The sequence below is a fragment of a genome, unplaced genomic scaffold (genome assembly GCF_019419815.1).
Source record: "Pyrus x bretschneideri cultivar Hongxiangsu unplaced genomic scaffold, Pyrus_bretschneideri_v1 Contig76, whole genome shotgun sequence".
In the NCBI taxonomy this organism is placed as follows: Eukaryota; Viridiplantae; Streptophyta; class Magnoliopsida; order Rosales; family Rosaceae; genus Pyrus; species Pyrus x bretschneideri.
Window position 1 is genome coordinate 711,815 of NW_025999816.1, and position 26,966 is coordinate 738,780.

Consider the following 26,966-nt stretch of genomic DNA (forward strand, 5'->3'; position numbering starts at 1 on the left):
GAATACAAGTTCATATGTATAAAGGATGATACAATACGCGTCAAATTTGAATGGGTTAGATTAGAAGCCTATAAACTACGTACGCATCCGCATGGCCATAAAAGTACATCCGATTAGGAGCCACATATCATATGCAAGTCAAGCACAAGTATGATTACACATCTTGTATAGAAACAGTGAAAACTGGCGCCTGCAACCGGCACTTATTACATTGGAGTTGCGTAGTACCATCGATTCGGACTTATTACATTGAGGCAACACGTCACTTACATGCGAAATTTAGTATAACAGTATCACAACACGAGGATAAACAATTTAACACTTGATCCCACATTTTCCTTTCACTATGTCTTATCGAAACTCAAACATCTTGCATTGGCATCACCCTCAAATGCTCGGCCTCACGTTAAGACGAGATGCCAGTTTTTGACCAAAAGATCCGTCAGCCTGCATTTCAATTACCACCAGCACACATCATATTCCAGTAAAAAATCACATCCAATTATACCAATTCACAAATGCGAATACTTTGCACGTATGCACTCACCTGAGACCAGTATGAGATCCAAATGCTGCGAATTTCATAGGTGACACGAGGATCAGATAGGGCATCAACCCATCGGTGGAGGAATCGCTCTTGCCTGCAATTAACATTTAGATTATGAACATGACGTTTAAATACATTTATTTCCACATAGAGACATCATAGGGTTGGCAGCTACCTGTCGGGTGCCCAAGATCTGTATCTCTCTCCAGGTTGCTTGAAGTTGTTCTCCTTCTCAATGACGCACTGCATATCCAACAAAACCACCATACACAAATTAAACGCAAAGTTGCTACATGAATCATGATGTGCAGCACACCAAAAGGATTCAGATATGCAAAAAGCATTCATGCATGTATCTAACTTTTTACATTCCAAGTGCTTTCAAGTTTCAGGTAAAAAGAGAAACACAGAAAAACAAGAACATGGGAAAACTAAGGGAAATTTAAATGAATTCTTCTAAATTGATACAAACTGACCTTCTCACGCTTTCCAGTGCAAATATTAGAAGGAATTGGGAAGGTCTCAGCATGGCGAGCAGGATCATACCTTGATGGGAAGTAGTTAACCTACAGAAAACAGTATGGCATCTGAGCAGAGAAAACTTTGATGAACAAACAAGTGAAAATTTAAGCACATGTCTGAATCTTTAGCAATGCAAGTGTAAAAAGGCACAAAGATATTCAATAAGCGTCAGCAATTGAGGGAAAAAGTGGTATCGTACTTGGAAAAGAAATTCAAAAGAGCAAAAGTACCTCCTCATCTCTGTGCATGAAATTCATAAATCCTTCATGGTGATTGTTGTGATGAGAACACTTGGGAGCATTAACTGGGAGCTGCAGATAGTTCGGGCCAAGACGGTGCCTCTGAGTATCAGAATAGGAGAAGATTCGAGTTTGGAGCAACTTATCATCTGAATAATAGACACCAGGGACAACAATGGCAGGGCAGAAAGCAAGTTGTTCATTCTCTGCAAAGAAGTTATCAATGTTCTTATTCAGTACCAAACGTCCAACTGGCTGCAGGGGAAGAATATCTTCAGGCCAGATCTTAGTAACATCAAGTGGGTCAAAGTCAAATCTGTCTTCATGATCAGGATCAATTGTCTGAATAAAGAGTTTCCACTCCGGGTAGTTGCCAGCTGCGATGGAGTCATAGAGATCCTTGGTAGCGTGGCTGTGATTAGCTCCTCCAACCTTAATAGCCTCATCCTCCAACAAACACTTGACTCCACAAGTGGGTTTCCAATGAAATTTCACATAGTGTGCCTTCCCGGTCTTACTGATAAGAGTATAGGTGTTAACACCAGACCCTTCCATGTGCCTGTAATCTTGTGGAACTCCCAGGTCATCCAATAGGAAGGTGAACATGTGCAGGCTTTCTGGATGGTGGGAGAAGAAGTCAAGGATCCTCCAATTCTCTTGGATGTGGGACTTAGGGTTCGGTTTGAGAGCATGGACCATGTCTGGGAATTTCATTCCATCACGGACAAAAAAGACGGGGAAATTGTTTCCCACCAAGTCAAAATTACCCTGTTTAAGAAAAATAAAGTCACGGCATGAGTAAAGAAAGGAATGCAGGTATAAACAAGCAAAAACATTAGGACCAAATGATTTCCAAGAGTTAGTTAATAATAATGTTACAAAGAAATCAACAATCTGTAGAATCAAAACAATATTTAAAAAAAGAAAAGAAAAGGATGAATGTCATATTTCATGGAAGTCACAAGACTACTGGGTTTAGTTAAATATGACTAAAGTCTTTGTCACTGGAGCTGTGACTCGAGATACCACTGCATATTTTCAACTATAAATATGCTGTTGAATATAATTACGATCATCGACGTGTCAAAACTCAACTATCATTATCCAGAGGTCATAAAACATCAATAAGCCATTGAAACCTCACCTCTCTGGTGTAAAACTTCACTGCAAAACCACGAGGATCCCTCAGGGTTTCAGGGCTGCCACGCTCATGGATAACAGTGGAGAAACGCACAATGACAGGTGTCTGAACTCCAGGGGCTCGAAGGAAGTCAGCACATGAAAGATGAGAAATGTCATGGGTGACCTCAAAGAAACCTTTTGCACTAGCTCCCCTAGCATGGACAACACGCTCTGGGATCCGTTCTCTATCAAAATTGGCGAGTTTCTCCACCAGATGGTAGTCCTCAAGCAGAATTGGACCTGACAAATAGACAAAGAATTAAATTCTTAACTGCATCTACTCAACTCGACATAATCAACCATCCTGATTACATGCAAAAGATGTGATAAGAATGAAATTAGCGGTTATACATTTTATAAAGTATGTCAAGTATAGATGACTGCTCTCACTTGCAAAGATAGTAACTTTTATTTAGTTTCAGGCAACCAGACGATCAAAAAATCATCTTGACAACCCGAGAAGCAATGAAAAAAAGGGACCCGCAGGAATTCATTGAAAACCAACAGACTGGGAACTATAGTTGAGAAATTTAGACATTAATGTCAAATAGGGAAAGTTCTAACTTCAAATACAAACTATATATGTGTGTGTGTGTGTGTGTGTGCGTGCGTGCATATATATATCCGAAAAACAATGAAAAACAACAAGAGTTTCAAAATAGTAATCATCTTCATCTTGTAGATCACAATAACATAGACAGAATATCGATGCATACACAGATTACAGCATCAAAACATGATTACGATTATTCACAAGGTGCTTGAAAAGCGATGTGCAACTAAAAAAACACAAAAAAAAGTAAAACTTGAAGCAAATTTGCAATTGAAAATCTGTCAAAAGAAAATAAACAAATAGATAAATTAAAAGTGGATTAAGAATCAAATCACCTCTGGGTCCAACAGTCAGAGAAGAGTTGTTGTTCGAAACTGGAGCACCGGAATTGGTGGTCCAGAACGGGGAATTGAAAGCACTTGAAGGGCGGTGCTGCAACAACACACAAAAACAAACCAACCCAAATCCATTAGAGAGGGCTCTGTTTGGTAGCCGAGAAAATAAACAAGAAAATCAAACTTAAATAAATCAATTAAGAGCATAAACAAGTAAAAAAGAAAACATCCCAGAAAGATTAAGATTAAGATTAGAGTAGTACCCTGTAAGGATCCATGGAGGAAGGTCAGGTTAGAGAGAGAGAGAGAGAGAGAGAGCTTGATGGAGAAGGTAAGAGGTGAGCAGAGGAAGGGGATAAGCCACTCACTCGGATATTAGAGTAGAAATGTAGGTTTCTTTGTTTTCCAAGGAATTAGGTTTTACTTATTTAATTTGATTTACGTATTTAATGAGGTTTACTTATTGAACTTGCCTTGTGTTTTGTTCTCTGTAGGTTTCTTTGTTTTCCAAGGAAGAAACAAATATGTATTAGAATTGCGTCGAATTACGAAATATTTTGTTTAACTGATTTTAATGTAATAAATATTTCATTAATCAAATAAAATGAGGAACATAATTGATTAGGAACATAAGTACAAACATAACTGAAAGATAATACAATACTAACCCACGTAACCATATCTAACCAAACGAAAAAATAACGCTCACACAGACAACCTTGCATAACCTTGTAATAAACTTACAAAAGATAACGTTCATGCCTCAAATTAGAACGGACTAGATTAGATTATGGTAGACTCTTGTAAAACCAGTTGTCCTATAAACTACGTACGCATCCGCATGGCTATAACAGTACATCCGATTAGAAACCACATATCATGTGCAAGTCCAGCGCAAGTATAACTACACAACATCTCGCATAGAAACAGTGAAAATTTGGTGCCTGCAACCGGAACATTTTTTTTTTCTTTTTTTTTTTTTTTTTTTGGAAAAAGTTTGACTGTAGCAAAACTACAGTCAAAACTCCCTCACTTTTATTAAACAAGTCCAAAATTACAAGCAAACCAAATATGCAACTTACAACTATACACAGCCAAAAAGGCCTGAAACCAAAAGAAAACAAGAAAGAGGCCCCACAACAGTGAAGCCTCAAAAAAACACAGAACAACCAACCGAGAAGCTTCTACTGAAATCTCCTCCATCGACAGAGATCCAAGCCAGCCACCGGAAATGTCATCCACCACCGAGCATCGCCGCCTCGAACACCACCGCCAATCCCACCCCGAACAACAACCAGATCGTAGCCATTAATAGGAGATAGTTGGCACCAAGGAGGGATTACATTGGAGTTGTATAGTACGAACGATTCGGACTTATTACATTAAGGCTACATGTCACTTACATGCGAAATTTAGTATGACAATATCACAACACGAGGATAAACCAATTTAACATTTGATTTATCTCCTCCCACATTTTCCTGAAACTCAAACATCTTGCATCGGCATCGCCCTCAAATGCTCGGCCTCACGTTAAGACGAGATGCCAGTTTTTGACCAAAGGATCGGTCAGCCTGCATTTCAATTACCACCAGCACACATCATATTCCAGTAAAAAATCACATCCAACTATTACCAATTCACAAATGCGAATATTTTGCATGTATGCACTCACCTGAGACCAGTATGAGATCCAAATGCTGCGAATTTCATAGGTGACACGAGGTTCGGATAGGACATCAACCCATCGGTGGAGGAATCGCTCTTGCCTGCAATGAACATTTAGATTATGAACATGACGTTTAAATACATTTAATTCCACATAGAGACATCATAGGGTTGGCAGCTACCTGTCGGGTGCCCAAGATCTGTATCTCTCTCCAGGTTGCTTGAAGTTGTTCTCCTTCTCAATGACGCACTGCATATCCAACGAAACCACCATACACAAATTAAACGCAAAGTTACAATGTGAATCATGATGTGCAGCACACCAAAAGGATTCAGAAATGCAACAAGCATTCATGCATGGATCTAACTTTTTAGATTCCAAGTGCTTTCAAGTTTCGAGTAAAAAGAAAAACACAGAAAACAAGATCATGGGAAAACCAAGGGAAATTAAAATGAATTCTTCTACAGTGATACAAACTGACCTTCTCACGCTTTCCAGTGAAAATATTAGAAGGAATTGGGAAGGTCTCAGCATGGCGAACAGGATCAAACCTTGATGGGAAGTAGTCAATCTACAGAAAACAGTAGGGCATCTGAGCAGAGAAAACTTTGATGAACAAACAAGTGAAAATTTAAGTACACGTCCGAATCTTGAGCAACGCAAGTGTAAAAAGGGTAAAAGGCATTCAATAAGCGTCAGCAATTGAGGGAAAAAGTGGTGTTGAACTTGGAAAAGAAAATCAAACGAGCAAAAGTACCTCCTCATCTCTGTGCATGAAATTCATAAATCCGTCATAGTGATTGTTGTGATGAGAACACTTGGGAGCATTAACCGGGAGCTGCAGATAGTTGGGGCCAAGACGGTGCCTCTGGGTATCAGAATAGGCGAAGAGTCGAGTTTGGAGCATCTTATCATTTGAATAATAGACACCAGGGACAACAAGGGCAGGGTTGAAAGCAAGTTGTTCATTCTCTGCGAAGAAGTTATCGATGTTCTTATTCAGTACCAAACGGCCAACCGGCTGCAGGGGAAGAATATCTTCAGGCCAGACCTTAGTATCATCAAGTGGGTCAAAGTCAAATCTGTCTTCATGATCAGGATCCATTGTCTGAATAAAAAGTTTCCACTCCGGGAAGTTGCCAGCTGCGATGGAGTCATAGAGATCCTTGGTAGCGTGGCTGTGATTAGCTCCTCCAACCTTAATAGCCTCGTCCTCCAACAAACACTTGACTCCACAAGTGGGTTTCCAATGAAACTTCACGTAGTGTACCTTCCCGGCCTTGCTGATAAGAGTGTAGGCGTGAACACCAAAGCCTTCCATGTGCCTGTAATCTTGTGGAACTCCCACGTCATCGAATAGGAAGGCGAACGTGAGCAGGCTTTCTGGATGGTGAGATAAGAAGTCAAGGACCCTCCAATACTCTTGGATGTGGGACTTAGGGTTCGGTTTGAAAGCATGGATCACGTCCGGGAATTGCATTGCATCACGGACAAAAAACACGGGGAAATTGTTTCCCACCAAGTCAAAATTACCCTGTGTTAAGAAGAATAAGGTCACAACATGAGTAAGGAAGGAATGCATGTACAAACAAGCAAAAACAATATGACCAACTGGTTTCCAGGAGCTATAGATAGTTAATAATAATGTTACAAAGAAATCAACAATCTGCAGAATAAAAACGATATTTAAAAAAGAAAAGAAAAGAAAAGGAAGAATGCCATATTTCATGGAAGTCACAAGACTACCGCTGTAGCCGAACTAAAATTTTAAAGGATTTTAAAAGTGATAAATTTTATAGGATTTAAGAAGATTAGAGTCTTCAACAAAATTCATATGAATTTTTAAAGAATTTAAATGGATTGTGGTGGAAGGATTTGAAATCCTAGGGATGAGATTAGATTCTTTTTAATCTTAGTTATATATACTTTTGGCTTTCAAATTCCACAAAATCCAAATTTATTGAAATCCTCTAAAATCTTAATTTTTTTATTACACTTAGATTTGGATGGATTTTAAAATCCTTTAAAATCTTTTAATTGATTACATCTAGATTTTAAAAGATTCTAAAATCCTTTAATTGACTACACCTAGATTTGAATGGATTCTAAATTCCTTTAAAATCTTTTAATTGACTACACTAAAATTTTAAAGTCTTTTAAAATTCTCTCAAATCCGAGTTTAACTACACCCCCTAAATACTAGCAGAGCACACTTTGTGTGTGTCAACAACTGTCCACCTCCTTCCACTTTCTCCTCAAGTGCAACCGCTTCAATTCATTCAAATTATTCAAAAAACATCATGATTTCACTTACCTGTATGAAAAAATGATTGTAGGATAATTTCTCTTAATAAGTGAATATTTTTATCTTCTGTAAATATTTTGATACAAAATTATTATTTTACCTTCTTTGTGTAAATATTCTATATCAAAAATGAGGAAAAAAGGGATAGGATTGTCATTTTGTCAAAAGGTATAAAATTACTATTTTACCCTTCTCATCTCAACTTTGTATATTAAAAAATGAAGGGGAAAATTGAAAAAAATAGGCAAAAAGGTTCACAAGGTGTGTTCTTTTAATAATATAATCTTATGTAAAAATTTTGATACAAAATTACTATTTTATCCTTCTTATATAAATATTGTTTATAAAAAATAAGAGCAAAATAGGAAGAAAAAAAAAAGGATATAATTATCTTTTTATCAAAAGGTACAAAATTACTATTTTACCCTTTCATCTCAACTTTGAGAATTGAAAAATGAGGGGCAAAATTGAAAAAATGGACAAAAAGGTTCGCAAGTGTGCTCTCTTAATAATCTTAATAATATAGAAGATAGATAGATATGGATAATATAGATAATATAGATATAGATAGATAGATGACTTAAGTATTTGTCACTATCCATGACTTAAAGTATTTGTCAAGTATTTGTCACTGGAGCTGACTAGAGACTATCCATGACTTAAAGTATTTGTCACTGGAGCTGTGACTAGAGACACCACTGCGTGTTTTTAACTATGAATGCGCCGTTGAATATAATTACGATCATCGACGTGTCAAAACTCTACTATCATTGAAACGTCACCTCTCTGGTGTAAAACTTCACTGCAAAACCACGAGGATCCCTTATGGTTTCAGGGCTGCCACGCTCATGGATAACAGTGGAGAAACGCACAATGACAGGTGTCTGAACTCCAGGGGCTCGAAGGAAGTCAGCACATGAAAGGTGAGAAATATCATGGGTGACCTCAAAGAAACCTTTTGCACTGGCTCCCCTAGCATGGACGACACGCTCTGGGATCCGTTCTCTAGCAAAATTGGCGAGTTTCTCCACCAGATGGTAGTCCTCAAGCAGAACCGGACCTGACAAATAGACAAAGAAATAAATTCTTAACTGCAGCTACTCAACTCGACGTAACCAACCATCCCTATTACATGCAAAAGTCAGAGAAGAGTTAAATCACCTCTGGGCCCAACAGTCAGAGAAGAGTTGTTGTTCGAAACTGGAGCACCGGAATTGGTGGTCCAGAACGGGGAGTTGAAAGCACTTGAAGGGCGGTGCTGCAACAACACACAAAAACAAACCAACCCAAATCCGTTAGAGAGGGCTCTGTTTGGTGGCCGAGAAAATAAACAAGAAAAGTAATTCAACAAGAAAATCAAACTTTAAAAAAAATAAAAAAAAATCAAATTAAGAGCATAAACAAGTAAAAGAGAAAAACCCCAGAAAGATTAAGATTAGAGTAGTACCTTGTAAGGATCCATGGAGGAAGGTCAGGTTAGAGAGAGAGAGAGAGAGAGAGCTTGATGGAGAAGGTAAGAGGTGAGCAGAGGAAGGGGGGGGTAAGCCACTCGCTCAGATCGGCAATCAAGGCTGAAATGCAAGCAAATTTATAAGGAAACAGTTACTGTTTATTTTTAACATGAATGATATTTTAACTTTAAAAATTGAAAATTTTTATTACCATTCACTTGTAATTCCTTTTTTTTCCTTTTTTTATTAAAGCTTAAGGTTTTCGATCACTTTCCTATGCCATTTTCCGCTATCGGCCCCACGTTATCTTCATCCACACACACAGCTGGAAGGTCACTACATATCTTCTCCAACTTATTGTCACAAGTCGGAATGATTATCGTAAGTGCTTTGCTCGCTGATATTCCGTATGGTGATCGCAAAAAGACAAGAGGGCGAGGTGGAAAAAATCAATGTGAATAATTGAGAACGTTATGTATTCATTCTTCCTTATCCTAACGAGAAATTTTTAATTGTAACGGAAATACACAACCATTGACACCGGATGACATTGTCCACTCCTACGACACCACGTATACTATAAACACCTTCAAACGTGTGCTCTTTGAAATTACATAAAGACTATCCGATTCTCGAATATGCTTTAAAAACCTGAGTTAGAACATCCTATTTTGGTGCTTTATTAGAGGCATCTCTTGAAGATTTATCTAAAAGAGCAAATTGTAGCAATAGTCTCTCAATTTTAACTTAATTGGAATAATGATCCCTTAACTAAAAATCAAAACGTGCAGCTATAGTCCCTCAACTAAAAATTCATTACCAAAGGTCCCTCAATTTTAATCCAACTGGAGAAATGGTCTCTCAACTTTAATCCAATTGGAGAAATAGTCTCTTAACTTTAACCCAATTGTATATATGGTCCTTCAAACATAATTCATTTTGACAAAATTCTGACGAAGTTGATAAAAATGACCATATCTACACGTTTTGATGAGTTAAGGGACTAATGACAATGGATTTTTAGTTGAGGAATCATTGCTCCAATTTGTGGAATGAATGAAGCAAGACACAAAATTTACGAGATTCCTCTACAGTCAATGTGACGGGAGTACGTCCTTGAGACAGTAGTAGTGCTTTCATTTATAATAATAGGAGTACAAAAATAACTTTCTATCCTTTCATGTTTCTCTCAACCTTGAGCCTTGTGGCTTCACTCATTCCTTCCTTTGTAAGTTCTCATTTTATAGGAAAAATGTTATTGTAGCAACACTATTCATTTTACAAAATTTCCGTAAATGAATAGTGAAAATATTGTGCATGAATAGTAATACATACGTGTTTCTACACATGAATAGTTGCACAGCCAAACAGTACTTCTCTGATGGATTATGGAGGAGTTGGCCATCCTTTACCTACTTAACTAAGGAAAAACTGTGAATTTTGCACGGATCGGCTATTGATGTTGTCGGATTTTGAGGCCTTGCCTCCGGAGCTCAAATGAGAGAGAGCTGCTGAGCTTGAAAAAGAATAAATGCAAAAGGTACATAGCACCATGTGAAACCAGGACAAGGATTGTTTGCCTCCCACTTCCGATGCCCTCCCATACCCTCCTGTTTGTGTGGTCACGGTTAAACCACGTCAATATTTTATATTACTATTCATTTTTGTCTTATTATCTTTATAAAAAAAACAATATAAAATGTTGACGAGGTTTAACCGTGACCACACAAAACAAGAGAGCACGGGAGGGCAACGAAAGTGAGAGGCTAGACAATCCTTGTTCGTGAAACCACGTGATTGAACAAGAAAAAATAATAAAAAATAAAAATGGGGACAAATGTTCATGAGGTGCAGTTTTGGTTGCATCCTACGCAACAAAATTATAATAAAATTGATAGTGGAAAGTTGTATGGTGTATGCCCTCGTGCATTTGGTATGTGAACAGCCACATCATTTGAAAAATTTACAAAACCCAAGGAAAGGAAGGAGAAAGACTCATTGTATACAACAATTATCATTTAATTAATGAGTTTTTCTTAATTATTAGTTTATTAAATAATGAATTAAATTTAAAAATATGATTAATTCAAATGATGTGGCTAGCCACATCAAATGCCACCTAAGGTGGTATGAAAATGTGATACAAAAATATGGTATGAATAGTATTACTCTATGTGATATTGTCAAAAGTGGCCATCATTTCATTTTTGTATGTTTTCACGGGAGTAGCTCTATAAATAGAGTGTTCCGTGTGTTATCAAAATGCACATTGTGAGAGAAAAATAACTGAAAGCAATAAGATCAGTATCCTTCACTTCCTCTGCAATATTTTGTGTTAGTATAATATTTTGCAGCCTCTTCGCTCATATCCCTAGCAAATGTTATCTCTATATTTTTTGCCTATTTATAACAAAAGAGCAATCATTTTTGAAATTTAGGAAGCAATATCCACCTGTTAAATATTAAAAAAATAATAAAACTAGTGAAGTTTTTTGTTTTTTTTATGAAACAAGCAGATTGGGTTTGTTAATATTAAAATATCCAAAGTCTCTTAAAATTTTGATATAAAAAGTTAAACTGAGTAGCTACTGCAATTTTTTTTATACAGTTCACTTGCTCTTTTAACAAAAATTTAGCTCTTTCTCTTAAAGATGCTCTTAGCTAGTTTTTACAAAAACGAACAATATCACTTTGTATTACAATTTAGGGATACTTTTGTTAATTATAAAGCAGGAGTATTAGTTTCGACTTCCGTAGATGACAAGTTGACACTAAATTTTCTTAACTGACTCATTGTGTAACATAACATTATTTAAAAAATTGTTTGTCTAAAGCATCAAACCTAATAAAACTGAAGCAAAGCATTACAACCTCTTCTACCATAGAAAAGACACCAAAAATGTGAAAACAAAGGTATATGTAGTCTGGACAATTTTGGAGCAGTGATGAATTGAATTGAGATAATACAAAGGTAAGAGTAAAACCCTACCTGTTGCTCTTGTTGGAGAAAACGCCGAGTAGACGAGGCAGCGTCAGTTTCTCGATATGAACTTCACAGCTAACGATACAAATGTGTTTTGAATGCTTTTCATCTTTGCATGTACAATATCATTTTTCTCTTCTCTCAGTTATAGTATTGTTTTGCATGTAGTCCAGCATTCAAGCGAACATGATTTTGGCTTCATTCATGAGCCCTGGGTTTAAAACTCATTGTTGTAATAGTTTTCAAACCCTTCCACTCCTCTTAATAATAATAATAATTTAAAAAAAAATTAGAGTATTGTCTCATCAAAGAAAATCAACCCAATTTCACAAATTTTGTACCCACATTTGAGAAGAAGATATTTGAGTTTGTCTTCGCTTAAATGACAAATTAGAGTGGGAACTCGATTTTATCTTCGATTAACAAGTTATTAATGTGGAGTGTGATTAGAGATTAAATTTTTTACATTTTCTCTAAATCTAGTTAAAAAAGCTCATTAAAAAGTCCATTGAATATGCTTTTAGTCTTAGAACATCTCTAATCGTGTAAGGAAGATAATTCATTTTAATGAGTCACATAGTCAAAAACTAACTCCAACGTAATAGGCAATTGACAAATTTTACCTATTCTCTCAAAGTAGGCCAATAGGGCCTCACATATATCTCCATAATAAAAGTAGAGAAATATGACAAAGCTAAAAGATAAAATAAGATGTTATGAAAGAAATATAATTTTGCCACTTAATTTGCTTTATCATTGGAATTAGGGATGGATTTAAAAAATCAAAAATCAAAAATCGAAAAAACCCGAACCGAACACCGAATCAAGATAAAAAAAAACAATTGAAAAAAATCAAGCCGAATTAATTAAATTAATATTTTTTTGTTTAATTATTTGTTTTGGATATGTACATGTGTTGGAATGTGTAATGGGTCATTATTATATTATTAAAATAAAGTGTGGCTGACAAAAGTTGATCAATCAAGCACATGGGTGCTTGCTTTCTAAAGACAACTCTGTCTGTCTCTCTCTCTCTCTCTCTACAACCCAGAAGGCAGTAACCACCCAATTTCATCTCCTCTTTGTTCTGACTTCTCAGCCTCTCTCTCTCTCCACCGTGGAATTATTGCACCTCCATGCTGCTTTGCTTTCTTCCTCTCTTCCTCCAAATCAGACTCTCTCTCCCTCTTCTTGCACCTCCATGAACCCGCGGGGCATTCCTTTCCTTCACTCCAAAGCTTGGCTGCAGACGGTTCCTTGCAAGCTCGAAGAAGGTGCTGCATCCAATCTCACCACCAGATATTCTGTCTCTCTCTTTCATAGCCATGGCATGGCAATTACTCATGACGTGATTGTGATCGTGACTTAACACCAATTATCTTATTTTTATACTTTATCAATTTCAAATATAAAAATATACGTCCACCTAACATATAATTATATTAATAATTGGGTACAAGTGAAAAATCATTCAAACGACAAGAACCAATATTAGCGTGCAGGTCTGCGATATATTGCGAAACGTCGGTGATATTTTGTATGGTGATCGCAGAAAGACACAGAGGGAGGTGGAAAAAATCAATGTGAATAATTGAGAACGGGAACGTCATGCATTCATCCTTCCTTATCCAAGTTTTGGTGTTTTGCTGACTTCTATGCACAACCACTGATGCCGGGTGACATTGTCCACTCCTACGCTTTGAAAAGTAGACTTAGAAAACCCCATTTTGGTGGTTTATTAATATTAGAGGCATCTCTTGAAGATTTAGATAAAACAATCAAAACTCTTAGAATAGATTTTTAATGGGTCAGAAACATAGTTTTGTGCATCAAGTGTCATTGTATTATGAGATAAATTTTTTGTCGAGTAAATTGTAATAATAGTTCCTTAACTTTAACTCAATTTGAACAATGATCCCTCAACTAAAAATTCATTACCATTGATCTCTCAACTCATCAAAACGTGCCACTATAATCCCTCAACTAAAAATTTATTACCATTGGTCCCTCAACATTAATCCAACTGGAGAAATCTCTTGAAGATTTATATAAAACAATCAAAACTCTTAGAAGAGATTTTTAATGGGTCAGAAACATAGTTTTGTGCATTAAGTGTCATTATATTATGAGATAAATTTTCTGTTGAATAAATTGTACAATGGTCCCTTAACTTTAACTCAATTTGAGTAATGATCTTTCAACTAAAAATTCATTACTATTGGTCTCTCAACTAAAAATTTATTACTATTGGTCCCTCAACTTTAATCCAACTAGAGAAATGATCCCTTAACTTTAACTCAATTAGAGCAATGGTCCTTCAACTTTAACCCAATTGTAGCAATGATCCATCCAACACTACTTGTTTTGACAGAATTCTGACGAAGTTGACGAAAAGGACCATAACTACACGTTTTGATGAGTTGAGAGACCTCAATTGTAGTAATGATCTTTCCAACATAACTCATTTTGACGAAGTTGATGAAAATAACCATAGCTATATATTTTGATGAATTGAGAGACCCATGATAATAGATTTTTAGTTGAGGGATCATTTCTCCAATTTGATTAAAGTTAAAGGATCACTGCTACAATTTACCCTTTTCTGTCAGTTAATAATATTATGACACTAGTAAACTGAGCCGTATTCTCAACACACTGAAAAGTTTCTACTATTTTAAAAAGTTAAATTTAGCCACACAGTATTACTGTCTAGTGGTATTCTTTCTCACTTATAAATGAGAGGTTTTAGGCTTGATTCTCGCCAAAGGCAAATTGAACCACATTATTGCTAACTCATTATAAGACTAAGTCCACCTTCTATTTTTTAATGTTGATAATATCATTTGTTAAAAAATTAAAAATAAATAGTTAAATTTAAAAAATTTATCTCTAATAAATGTTGTCAAAGACTATTTAATTATAGCAAAAGAGCAATCATTCTTGAAATTTAGAAAGTAACTAGTAAATTTTACCCGCACATTGTTGCGAGAGTAAAAATATAACTATAGATAATGTTTTTAACATGTAAATATGCAAAGAGTGTTATAAATACTAAACAGAAAATGGATATATCAAAATCAATTTGAACATATGATAAAAGTCCCTATGACAGTATCAAAGCAACTATAATCACAAAGAAGTTGAGAGATTACTTTCTAATTATCAAAATCACTCTTGGAGTTATGCAGACACAAAATCTCACAATATTATTACCACAACCTTATGCATAATAGGAAAACACTATAATCATCTGCCTACCAGAAATTAACTCTTCTACAACAGCAAGTTTAACATTATAATAAATTGAAAATATCAACTTTATGGTAAATATATATAACACTTAAAGGCTTGTTTAGAGCAAAAGCTTTGAAAAGCTTGTCAACGTCCTCTAAGGTAGTTGTTTCGCCAAACGAAACAGTGATCTGAAATGAGTTTAACATTCAATAACCTCATGAAGTAAAAGCACTCCATCCTTCGTCCTCAGAGAACAATTAATGAAATAACCGATGCAAGCGACTCATGAAAATAAAAAAACTTACAGTGCTCGAGTCTACTGCCCTCAAATTTAATCCAAGCTTGTTAGCAGCATCCGAAATTGCATGTGCATCAGCAACCTTAACCTTCACAGTGTTGAAGAAGGGAAGGCTCTGAACTTCCACGGTTCCAAGTTTCTTCAATCCAACTGCAAATGCCTGCCATAGAACAATTAATATGAATAAATGTTGACAAAAATTGATAGTAACTTAATATCCCAAAAAAAAAAAATGAGAAAGTATGAAAATCAACCCCGAGGTGATGCACAATCGGAGATTCAAAAAAGCCAGACAGAATGATAGCAACAAATTTAAAAGATTAAAAAGAAGTAACTTAATATCCCCAAAAAAATAATGAGAAAGTATGAAAATCAACCCCGAGGTGATGCACAATCAGAGATTCAAAAAAGCCAGACATAATGATAGCAACAAATTTAAAAGATTAAAAAGAAGACAACCAACCAACCTTTGAACAAAGAACACAGGGACAGAAAACATAAAATTAATAACAAGGAAACATGAAGAACTTAAAAAGATGGGAGAAAGGAATATGTGACCAAACGGAGGAGTTGAGCCCGAGTCAGTAAGCCAAGTCAAGTAACAAGTCTCAGAGAGATTGAACTCGGCAGCCAAAACCTGCAACCACTGGTCGTCTTTGTCTTCCTCCAGCAAGCAAACCGCTGCTGGGTTCCCCTTGAAAGCTGAGCCAGTGAGCACATCCATGAAAAATGAGATGGACCAATGCTTTAACCGAAACACAAAATAACCATCAAACATTATAATTCCAAAATCATTACTCAAAGTGGGCTAAAAAGGGCTATTACCACCACTAAAATTACCCTCTTGTGAATTTGAATCAGAAGTCTTTGATAAATAATAATGTGAACCTTCATAGTTACCTCCAGGCCAAAAAGCCTCTGGATCTAGTCCCATGATTGATGTCTGGTTTACCTACTTAAAGATTAATGTAGACAAATGTGAATTTGGTTAGTAATTAGTAATCTTTGTTTAACCGGTATTTTTATTCCTACTTAACAAACCAATTTGAATGGCTTAAAACTCAAAAAATGCAAAATTTAAGAGAAAAGTTTCAGTCAGACCTTATTTCAAACACATTGCTCTGTTCTTCTTGAGGCTGCAGAACAACACCTCCACCAACATTGATTTACAGAATCTGTTTCAATCACTTACTCATCAACCCAATAGAGCACAATGTTCAAAGGTTAGTATTTACAGAATCTATTGTCCAGTGAGGCTCATCCTGTATCAAGCAGATGAAATAGACTTCAGTTTCGTTCGGGCAGAATTCAAAACTTAAAACCGGGCCTTAGAAAAAGCTAATTAACTTCTCAACCAACAACCTTAAGCTCCAAAGCAGTTCATTACCCTAATCTCAAAATTCCTCCACCCTTCTTTGTGAGTATAAAGACATCCTATTTTTTTACCACATAAACAACAAATCACATGTGATGTGTAATATATATTTTTCTTTTCAAATTTGAATTTGGCATATCACTACCAAATCAGAAATTTAATCTAAGAATTGTACAAAACATACTAAAAAACTACTAAGTTCAGATAAATTTTTTTTCTCCGACACCCAGAAAGTTAGCAAAAATCTACAAAATGATGAAAAATGTACTAAAACCCAATTATATTTAATGACAAATTTGAAGTAGATCCAAATTTTACATGAGTATAAGATCCATTTTGTTATACAACGATATTTTATTTGACACAACGAGGTGAGGTACACATCCATAAGCGTTATATAGCTTAAATACTAATATATAATCCCTGATTCATTTTAATTGTGCAGTATCTCCGTTGTTTTTCTTTTTGATTTTTCATTATTTTACATAACTGTTTATAATAAATTCAATATATCTATGTAGTAGACTGATAATTATCATTCCAAAAGTCAGCAAGTACAGAACTTTTCCTGGCCTAATTTAACTAAAAGCCAAAACATCACTCGTAAGGAATTCAATAATTACAAGGGGAGAGGGGTTTAGAGCTGAACAAAAAGAGGAACTATAATCATGTAATTGGCATAGAAAAAGAGGAGAGATGAAATATCATTCCAATATTACTTTTACCAACATAAACATGCATTATACTATAATCCATCAACATACGAATATACATTATAATACATTATATTATTTATATTATAATACAGTATGAGCACCAGCCTGTAAGAAACCATAGTCAGAAAATTAACCAAGATAAACATGCATTCAAACATACTTTTATAAGCAGATGTTCAACTGGCACATTGTTATCCAATCGCGACGAAAACAAAGTAAAACCCTACAATTCTCTTTTTTCTTCGCTCTATTGTTTACCAGCCGTGTCAATCTACAAACTTGACGTAAATGGATAAATCCTTCCTATAAAAACAGAGTACGCAATTCAAGTATCCGTGGAAGGAGTCTCGGAAGGGTTGAATTGATCAGGAAGACTTTTCAAATCTGTGGAAATGAGGAGACGCATGCACGGAAGAAAAATGAGAGAGGGGCAAAACGGCCAATTCACCATACAACCCCACTAAAACCAAAACACCTTGAAGTGAATGAGGGGCAAAACCGGGTGGACAGTGTTAGTGAACAGTAGTCATCCACTAGGTTTTAGGAGAGAATAATATTCACCCGTTAAATATTAAAAAAATAATAAAATTAGTGTCAGTTTTATTTATTTATTTATTTATTATGAAACAAGTAGATTGGGTTCGTTAATAATAAAATATTCAAAGTCTTTTAAAATTTCTATATAAAAAGTTAAACTGAGTAGCTACTGCAATTTTTTTGATACAGTTCACTTGCCCGTTTAACAAAAATTTAGTGCTTTCACTAAAAGATGCTTTTAGCTAGTTTTTACAAAAACGAATAGTGTCACTTCGTACGACAATTTAGTGATACTTTTGTTAATTATAAAACAGGACTATTGAGTTTGACTTCTGTAGATGACGAGTTGACACTAAATTTTATTAGCTGACTCATTGTGTAACATAACATAGTGACCACCAGTAATATAAATATATTATCTTAATAAAAAATTAATTTAATCCACGTGTTTTCAATTTGACTAATTTAGTTCTTGTATTGGCCTCCGTTAACGAATCTACGACAGCATCCATTCATAATTCTAGAAATCTTAAACAAAATTGATTATTACAAAATAAATTAAAAATAAACACAATAACCAAATAGACAAACTGATAACACAAAAACTAAATGCTCCAATACAGTAACCTAAAAAACTCCCAAAAAATAATATTAGAAAAGTAATGTGTGTGGAAGCTGCCATATACTGTCAATATGATGATAAGGTTGGAATGGGCCGTGAGGTGGGATTAGCCACAAAAGCCTGTGCCTCTGGACCACTTCAATTTTTTTGTATCAAACACCCACCAGAAAAAAAAAAAAAAATCACTCTTTCATGGCTCTTGCTTGGTCCATAAGCTCATTTAGATTTTTCTTCCTTTTATTGGTCTATAATTAAACAACTATTGTCCAATTTAAACTCTGGCTTTCTCGTGTAGTAACTGTCATTCTCACATGTATAACATGTTTGACGTTACTTTTTTTTATACAAGCGATACTGAAGAATGATATTTGAATAAAAGACCTCGAAACAAGAGTGAACGCTCTTAACCACTTGACGTACAAGTCTCTGCCTGTGAGATTTCTAGTTTATCATTATATTAAAAATGGTTTGTCTAAAACATCAAACCTAATCAAAACTGAAGCAAAGCATTACAACCTCTTCTGCCGTAGAAAAGACACCAAAAATGTGAAAACAAAGGTATATGTAGTCTGAACAATTTCGGAGCAGTGATGAATTGAATTGAGATAGTACACAGGTAAGAGTAAAACCCTACCTATTGCTCTTGTTGGAGAAAACGCCATGAGTGACATATGGCAGTAGATGAGCCAGCATCAGTTTCTCGATATGAACTTCACAGCTAACGATACAAATGTGTTTTGAATGCTTTTCACTTCCCCAATATATTTAGAGCTTTCATCTTTTGGATCTCTTTTGCTGCGTAATATGCATTGATTACTAGAAGTTATTTAGTTAAAAAAATCAAAGGGAGGATCCGAAAGCAAGCACCAAACTGTGAATCATAGCACACATTTATATAGGATTACCTTCCTCAACTGATAGCTGCATTGATCTTTTCTCTAGCTCAACGGCATGTCTGCTAAGCTCGGATGAAGGTATACAACGAAGCACTGATAACGCATTCAGAACAAAGAGATTTTCAGTACTGGAAAATTTTACTATAGCAAAATTTTATCTTAAAGAAGCATTGCCAGAAGACAGTGACATACTCTGGAGATATTCGCTCTGATCAGACTCGTCAAAGTGTTTCAAGAGGTTCTGCAGATGTAGAAACCGTTCTGTCCTTTCCTCATCACGGTTCCTCTCAGAAAGAACTGACTGGGAAACTTCAGATTCAGGAGTAAATCTAAGGTGCTTGGAATGAGCAGCTGGAAGGCCATTACTAGACTTTCTAAGAAAATTTGGAACTGGTGGTCTACCAGGTGAGAATTTAATCGGAGAAGTCCAATGCTTTGGTGAAAATGCAGATATACAAGATGGCTCTAACTCTTGCTTCTTGTTTCTTTCTTTAGGCAGGTCTGGCTGCTTTTGCGAACAATGTCGTTTGAAATTTAGACAATCTTCCTTAACACCTTGAGCTCTTCGCTTTCCTAGCTCCGAATCTAACTTCTTCACAACCCCACCATGCATGAGATGATCACTTGGATCGCTGATTCTCGTGAACTGGTGGCAAGGAGGGCTCCGCGCAAACTCAGGGCTGAGTATCTTAGTTCCAGAAACCTTACTTGGATCTGCGAAGAGCCGTCCTAGAAAAGAATTCTCAGGATAACTAGGCGTACAGCTTCTATTATCGTTCTGTACATCTCTCAACGCCACCTTTTTTACCGGTAATGTGGATTGCTTATGGCACATAGATGAACCAAGCACACTGTTGGCCAGTGCATTGTTGCTGAGATTCGAGTTCATTATTCGAGGGACCAGCAGAACCAACTTGGCTTGGAATTAAGGTTCTGGCTGCAGAGGCATTACATAAAAATGAAAGATGAAATCAATACATGCTACAACACAGTATCTTAAGCTGAGGTTTTCAGATGCATAAGACTAAAACAATTATTATAGGGGCAACTGCAACATTTTCAGTAGGGAAGCAACAATCTATGCTGAATTTGTAAATTCCGTCCATAACGAAAGTAATCTCAAACTTACAAGATTCACTTTCTGCAATCAAATAATAAAACTATATTTCAACAATTCAAATTCACTAATTACTCACTAGAAAACCAAAATTGATGAGCCCGCGAGTCCGATTTAGATATGTAAACAATTCGAACGAAAGAGGAACTCATATCGCAATTCAATGGACTAAACTGAGAGCAACACTCCAAGAGCCATAGGAATTAAATTGAACAAGATTCATTCATTCGATTAAGTAATACATATCTACCATCTCTGTGTGTGTGAGAGAGAGCGAGAAAGAGAGTATTGGATTACCGTTGGAGGTGAAGAAGTTGGAGCTGTGGAGATCTGCAACTGCAAGTCGTATTGGGAATGGATCTCACTCTCAGGCTTGGCTCAGGAAAGGAGAGAGTTCAAAACAGGAAAACTGGCTCCAAAGGTGGAGGTCAAATCATTTTGACATTCGTCTTCTCATGTTTACGACGCCTCGCGTCATAAATTCACGTAAACCAAGGAGTTGGGCAACTCCGCTCAATAGAGTTGGCTGGCTTATCAAGCCAAATAAGGCCCAATGAGAATTCCACTAGCCCAGGAGGCAGAAGGTTGAGCAGATGACATCAGCCTAAAAAGGTCTGATAAGGCAAGATCTAGCAGGATACTCCAACCCACCAGCCAATTCGATCCACATTTGGAGACAAAAGGAGATAAATTTTTATGAGTAGGTCTATTGGATCGAGTTCGAAGTGCTTATCAGTGACCTGACCAAAATGAAACAATACGAGCATGAGTTTACAAAGGATTTCATTGCATGATATGTTGAAGATGAAGCGTAATTTCAATTTGTCCAACCAGCAACAAAAAATTTGATGATGTTACCTTTTATGACCTCCGAGATACACTGGTAACTACTAAGTACTCATCCACCATATAGAGCATGGATGTTTGTCTGGCCCTAAAGGGATTGGGGAATAAGAATACGATGTTGCCTTTGCCAAGATTGATATGAAAAATCCATTTGTTTTGGGAAGCATGGTTACGTCTAAAATTTTATACTACATTGCTTACATATATAGTTCCAATTCGAATTTTGGAGGGGCATTGTGCCATTTGAAATTTGACGTGTGATTGTGTTCCATTTTGGATTAATTTGGTAATTTTGAGAATTAATGAAAATTAACGGGAACTTTTGAGATATGACATGTGACTTTGTGCCATTTTGGATCAATGCTATCTTCCTCTTAAAGCCCATTTTATTGCTTATAGGTACATAAAGTTTCTAAAGGATATCACACAAATTTGTAGTTAATAGACACAATCAATAGCTTCTATGCATTAAGTCTATTAATAATGTACGACAATCTCAGTTCTTATTGATTAAGACTCAACTTGTTTTCTAACTAAATCTCACATACTTCTCCGAACTTATTTGGAAGACATTAAACTCGGAAAATTATAGCATTTTAGCAATGCATACGCCATAAGAATACAAGTAAATTAGTTAAACTTTATATCTTTTCCAAGATGTCAACGTTGTTATTCCAATCTAGTAAAATCCTGGCATGGTTTGGTCAAATAATAGACAAGAAAAACTGGTTAATCTTAAAAATGTTGAGGAGATGGTGAGTGCCGAGGCACCAACCATCCCTCCTTATTTTACTCATCCCTCTAAGAATTTCTGATTCCATTTGCTGCATCAGCCTTCATCACCATTTTAGAATCACCACCCATCCCCCACTGATTCTCTCAAATCTCTTTTTCTATTTTTTAATTTTTTAATTTTTTTTTTTTTTTTTTTTTTACATGCGAAATTTAGTATCACAACACAAGGATAAACCAATTTAACATTTGATTTCTCTCCTCCCACATTTTCCTTTCACTATGTCTTCTCGAAACTCAAACATCTTGCATTGGCATCGCCCTCAAATGCTCGGCCTCACGTTCAGACGAGATGCCAGTTTTTGACCGAAGGATCGGTCAGCCTGCATTTCAATTACCACCAGCACACATCATATTCCAGTACGAAATCACATCCAATTATATCAATTCACAAAAGCGAATACTTTGCACGTATGCACTCACCTGAGACCAGTACGAGATCCAAATGCTGCGAATTTCATAGGTGACACGAGGGTCGGATAGGGCATCAACCCATCGGTGGAGGAATCGCTCTTGCCTGCAATGAACATTTAGATTATGAACATGACGTTTAAATACAATTATTTCCACATAGAGACATTATAGGGTTGACAAACCTGTCGGGTGCCCAAGATCTGTATCTCTCTCCGGGTTGCTTGAAGTTGTTCTCCTTCTCAATGACGCACTGCATATCCAACAAAACCAACATACGCAAATTAAACGCAAAGTTGCTACATGAATCATGATGTGCAGCACACCAAAAGGATTCAGAAATGCAACAAGCATTCATGCATGTATCTAACTTTTTACATTCCAAGTGCTTTCAAGTTTAAAGTAAAAAGAAAAACACAGAAAACAAGAACATGGGAAAACTAAGGGAAATTTAAATGAATTCTTCTACATTGATACAAACTGACCTTCTCACGCTTTCCAGTGCAAATATTAGAAGGAATTGGGAAGGTCTCAGCATGGCGAGCAGGATCATACCTTGATGGGAAGTAGTTAACCTACAGAACACAGTATGGCATCTGAGCAGAGAAAACTTTGATGAACAAACAAGTGAAAATTTAAGCACATGTCTGAATCTTTAGCAATGCAAGTGTAAAAAGGCACAAAGATATTCAATAAGCGTCAGCAATTGAGGGAAAAAGTGGTATCGTACTTGGAAAAGAAATTCAAAAGAGCAAAAGTACCTCCTCATCTCTGTGCATGAAATTCATAAATCCTTCATGGTGATTGTTGTGATGAGAACACTTGGGAGCATTAACTGGGAGCTGCAGATAGTTCGGGCCAAGACGGTGCCTCTGAGTATCAGAATAGGAGAAGATTCGAGTTTGGAGCAACTTATCATCTGAATAGTAGACACCAGGGACAACAATGGCAGGGCAGAAAGCAAGTTGTTCATTCTCTGCAAAGAAGTTATCAATGTTCTTATTCAGCACCAAACGGCCAACCGGCTGCAGGGGAAGAATATCTTCAGGCCAGGTCTTAGTAACATCAAGTGGGTCAAAGTCAAATCTGTCTTCATGATCAGGATCAATTGTCTGAATAAAAAGTTTCCATTCCGGGTAGTTGCCAGCTGCGATGGAGTCATAGAGATCCTTGGTAGCGTGGCTGTGATTAGCTCCTCCAACCTTAATAGCCTCATCCTCCAACAAACACTTGACTCCACAAGTGGGTTTCCAATGAAATTTCACGTAATGTGCCTTCCCGGCCTTATTGATAAGAGTATAGGTGTTAACACCAGACCCTTCCATGTGCCTGTAATCTTGTGGAACTCCCAGGTCATCCAATAGGAAGGTGAACATGTGCAGGCTTTCTGGATGGTGGGAGAAGAAGTCAAGGATCCTCCAATTCTCTTGGATGTGGGACTTAGGGTTCGGTTTGAGAGCATGGACCATGTCCGGGAATTTCATTCCATCACGGACAAAAAAGACGGGGAAATTGTTTCCCACCAAGTCAAAATTACCCTGTTTAAGAAAAATAAAGTCATAGCATGAGCAAAGAAAGGAATGCATGTATAAACAAACAACAACATTAGGACCAAATGATTTCCAAGGGTTAATAATAGTTAATAATAATGTTACAAAGAAATCAACAATCTGCAGAATCAAAACAATATTTAAAAAATAAAAAATAAAAGAAAAGGAAGAATGCAATATTTCATGGAAGTCACAAGACTACTGGGTTCAGTTAATTAAATATGACTTAAGTATTTGTCACTGGAGCTGTGACTAGAGATACCACTGCGTATTTTTAACTATAAATATGCTGTTGAATATAATTACGATCATCGACGTGTCAAAACTCAACTATCATTATCCAGAGGTCATAAAACATCAATAAGCCATTGAAACCTCACCTCTCTGGTGTAAAACTTCACTGCAAAACCACGAGGATCCCTCAGGGTTTCAGGGCTGCCACGCTCATGGATAACAGTGGAGAAACGCACAATGACAGGTGTCTGAACTCCAGGGGCTCGAAGGAAGTCAGCACATGAAAGGTGAGAAATATCATGGGTGACCTCAAAGAAACCTTTTGCACTGGCTCCCCTAGCATGGACAACACGCTCTGGGATCCGTTCTCTATCAAAATTGGCGAGTTTCTCCACCAGATGGTAGTCCTCAAGCAGAATTGGCCCTGACAAATAGACAAAGAATTAAATTCTTAACTGCATCTACTCAACTCGACATAATCAACCATCCCGATTACATGCAAAAGATGTGATAAGAATGAAACTACCGGTTATACATTTTATAAAGTATGTCAAATATAGAAAACTGCTCTCCCTTGTAAAGATAGTAACTTTTATTTAGTTTCAGGCAACCAGACGATCAAAAAATCCATCTTGACAACCCGAGAAGCAATGAAAAAAAGTGACCCGAGAAGCAAGAATTCATTGAAAACCAACAGACTGAGAACTATAATTGAGAAATTTAAACATAAATGTCAAATAGGTAAAGTTCTAACTTCAAATACAAACTATATAAATAAGTAAATATACATACATATATATGTGTGTGTGTGTGTGTGTGTGTGTGTGTATCTCAAAAACAACAAGAGTTTCAAAATAGTAATCATCTTCAACTTGGTAATGATACAAACATCCAAAAAGTCATCTTGTAGCTCACAATAACACATAGATAGAATATCGAAACTTTCTCGTAAGCCATATATATGTACGCCTGTGTGTACACAGATACACACACAACACATATATATATATATATATATGTATAATATATATATATATATAATATATGTATATATGCATACACAGATAACAGCATCAAAACATGATTATGATTATTCCCAAGGTGCTTGAAAAGCGATGTGCGACTAAAAAAACACAAAAATGTAAAACTTTAATGCAAATTTGCAATTGAAAATCCGTCAAAAGAAAATAAATAAATAGATAAATCAAAAGTGGATTAAGAATGAAATAACCTCTGGGTCCAACAGTCAGAGAAGAGTTGTTGTTCCAAACTGGAGCACCGGAATTGGTGGTCCAGAACGGGGAATTGAAAGCACTTGAAGGGCGGTGCTGCAACAACACACAAAAACAAACCAATCCAAATCCATTAGAGAGGGCTCTGTTTGGTTGCCAAGAAAATAAACAAGAAAAGTAATTCAACGAACTTAAATAAATCAAATTAAGAGCATAAACAAGTAAAAAAGAAAAAAATCCCAGAAAGATTAAGATTAAGATTAGAGAATTACCCTGTAAGGATCCATGGAGGAAGGCCAGGTTAGAGAGATAGCTTGATGGAGAAGGCAAGAGGAGAGCAGAGGAAATGAAAGCAAATTCGGGGGATTTATAAACGCTGAGTTTCGGCTTTGGGTATGGGTCGTGGGCGTGGCTCAATCTTTTGTGTGAAATTACCATTTTCCGCTCCCAGCCTCACGTTATTTTTATCCACACGCACAGCTGGAAGTTCACTACGTATCTTCTCCAATTTATCGTCACGAGTCGGAATGATTATCGCCAAGTCCTTTGAAATGGAATTTTGGTGCATTTACATGGCAAAATTATAAATATTAGACAAGGTTTATTCGTGGTTTATTCAATTCAATAATAAATATACAAAATTATAAATATTGATCCTGGTTCGGTATGGGATACCGAACTGAAAACGGCATATCAAGTCTCAAACCGATTATTTTCGGGATGGAAATCTGAGGACCGATCCCAAATCAAAATTTCGGTATTCCCGAAATATTTTCAGTATTTTAGGATTTCCCAAAACCGAACATGAAATCATCTGAACCTGCATTAAAATTTTAAAATTTAAAACCCCAATTTAAAATCAGAAACAGTGGTGAATCGATGAAAATTGAAGGTCGAGAGAGAGAGATAGAGTGCAGAGATAGTCAAACCTTCGTCTTTCTCCTGACCTGAGCCCCCAATTCGAAACCCTAAGCCCCAATTTGAAACCCTAACCTTGATTTGAAACCCCACACATATAGAGAATCGCTGGAGAGAATCAGAGGTGGGGATGAAGCAATGAGGTGTGATGGTGGCCGAAGTGGAGAGAGTTGGTTAGAGTCTAATTGTGAGAGGATACGTAGATCTTCGAATTTGAGAGGAGAGACAGAAAGAGTCTGAGATTTTGGCGAAGGCAGAGATGGAGACTTTGGCGAAGGCAAAGATGGGAGAGACATTTTGTCTAAAGAGTCTGAGTCTTTAGACATCTTTCTGTAAACTTTTCTTATTTTAATATTATACAATAGGCTATGTTTGCAATTTGCTTGATAGTAATTTAGACAA

The 26,966-nt window shown here is 36.3% G+C and overlaps 4 protein-coding genes across 6 annotated transcripts; all 4 read right to left on the reverse strand.

Moving 5' to 3' along the window:
- Positions 1-92: 92 nt before the first annotated feature.
- Positions 93-3,802, reverse strand: LOC125472896 (catalase isozyme 1-like). The gene is made up of 8 exons (XM_048574970.1): positions 3,642-3,802; positions 3,379-3,475; positions 2,453-2,730; positions 1,300-2,076; positions 1,024-1,113; positions 723-790; positions 548-641; positions 93-447 (listed from the first exon to the last, which is right to left on the reverse strand). The coding sequence occupies exons 1-8, from the start codon at positions 3,654-3,656 to the stop codon at positions 388-390; spliced, it is 1,479 nt and encodes a 492-aa protein (XP_048430927.1). The 5' UTR covers positions 3,657-3,802; the 3' UTR covers positions 93-387.
- Positions 93-26,069, reverse strand: LOC125472897 (catalase isozyme 1). Of its 2 annotated transcripts, XR_007254874.1 has the most exons (9): positions 25,919-26,069; positions 25,646-25,742; positions 24,561-24,838; positions 23,392-24,168; positions 23,116-23,205; positions 22,816-22,883; positions 22,643-22,736; positions 22,398-22,542; positions 93-311 (listed from the first exon to the last, which is right to left on the reverse strand). XR_007254874.1 is itself a non-coding variant. In XM_048574971.1 (8 exons), the coding sequence occupies exons 1-8, from the start codon at positions 25,931-25,933 to the stop codon at positions 22,483-22,485; spliced, it is 1,479 nt and encodes a 492-aa protein (XP_048430928.1). In that variant the 5' UTR covers positions 25,934-26,068; the 3' UTR covers positions 22,048-22,482. The 2 variants fall into 2 exon arrangements, 1 of the variants encoding a protein (XP_048430928.1); XM_048574971.1 differs by lacking the exon at positions 93-311 and having other exon boundaries at positions 22,048-22,542; positions 25,919-26,068.
- Positions 4,701-8,929, reverse strand: LOC125472895 (catalase isozyme 1-like). The gene is made up of 8 exons (XM_048574969.1): positions 8,800-8,929; positions 8,514-8,610; positions 8,135-8,412; positions 5,805-6,581; positions 5,529-5,618; positions 5,229-5,296; positions 5,054-5,147; positions 4,701-4,952 (listed from the first exon to the last, which is right to left on the reverse strand). The coding sequence occupies exons 1-8, from the start codon at positions 8,812-8,814 to the stop codon at positions 4,893-4,895; spliced, it is 1,479 nt and encodes a 492-aa protein (XP_048430926.1). The 5' UTR covers positions 8,815-8,929; the 3' UTR covers positions 4,701-4,892.
- LOC125472899 lies at positions 19,002-21,034 on the reverse strand. 2 transcript variants are annotated; one of them, XR_007254875.1, is made up of 4 exons: positions 20,879-21,034; positions 19,653-20,401; positions 19,474-19,557; positions 19,002-19,363 (listed from the first exon to the last, which is right to left on the reverse strand). XR_007254875.1 is itself a non-coding variant. In XM_048574975.1 (4 exons), exons 2-4 carry the CDS (start codon positions 20,351-20,353, stop codon positions 19,317-19,319), a joined length of 828 nt encoding a protein of 275 aa, XP_048430932.1. In that variant the 5' UTR covers positions 20,354-20,401; positions 20,879-21,034; the 3' UTR covers positions 19,002-19,316. The 2 variants fall into 2 exon arrangements, 1 of the variants encoding a protein (XP_048430932.1); XM_048574975.1 differs by having other exon boundaries at positions 19,657-20,401.
- Positions 26,070-26,966: the final 897 nt, after the last annotated feature.

Coding starts and splice junctions, on each gene's coding strand:
- LOC125472896 (XM_048574970.1), bottom strand. Junction 2,731..3,378: donor TCTGACTGTTGGACCCAGAG/GTGATTTGATTC, acceptor TCTATTTGTCAG/GTCCAATTCTGCTTGAGGAC. Junction 2,077..2,452: donor TGAAGTTTTACACCAGAGAG/GTGAGGTTTCAA, acceptor TTTCTTAAACAG/GGTAATTTTGACTTGGTGGG.
- LOC125472895 (XM_048574969.1), bottom strand. Junction 5,619..5,804: donor TCATGCACAGAGATGAGGAG/GTACTTTTGCTC, acceptor TGTTTTCTGTAG/ATTGACTACTTCCCATCAAG. Junction 5,148..5,228: donor AGATCTTGGGCACCCGACAG/GTAGCTGCCAAC, acceptor TGTTCATTGCAG/GCAAGAGCGATTCCTCCACC.
- LOC125472897 (XM_048574971.1), bottom strand. Junction 24,839..25,645: donor TCTGACTGTTGGACCCAGAG/GTTATTTCATTC, acceptor TCTATTTGTCAG/GGCCAATTCTGCTTGAGGAC. Junction 23,206..23,391: donor TCATGCACAGAGATGAGGAG/GTACTTTTGCTC, acceptor TGTGTTCTGTAG/GTTAACTACTTCCCATCAAG.
- LOC125472899 (XM_048574975.1), bottom strand. CDS start 20,353: ATGAACTCGAATCTCAGCAACAATGCACTGGCCAACAGTGTGCTTGGT. Junction 19,558..19,656: donor TCAGAGCGAATATCTCCAGA/GTATGTCACTGT, acceptor ATGCGTTATCAG/TGCTTCGTTGTATACCTTCA. Junction 19,364..19,473: donor GCAGCTATCAGTTGAGGAAG/GTAATCCTATAT, acceptor CATATTACGCAG/CAAAAGAGATCCAAAAGATG.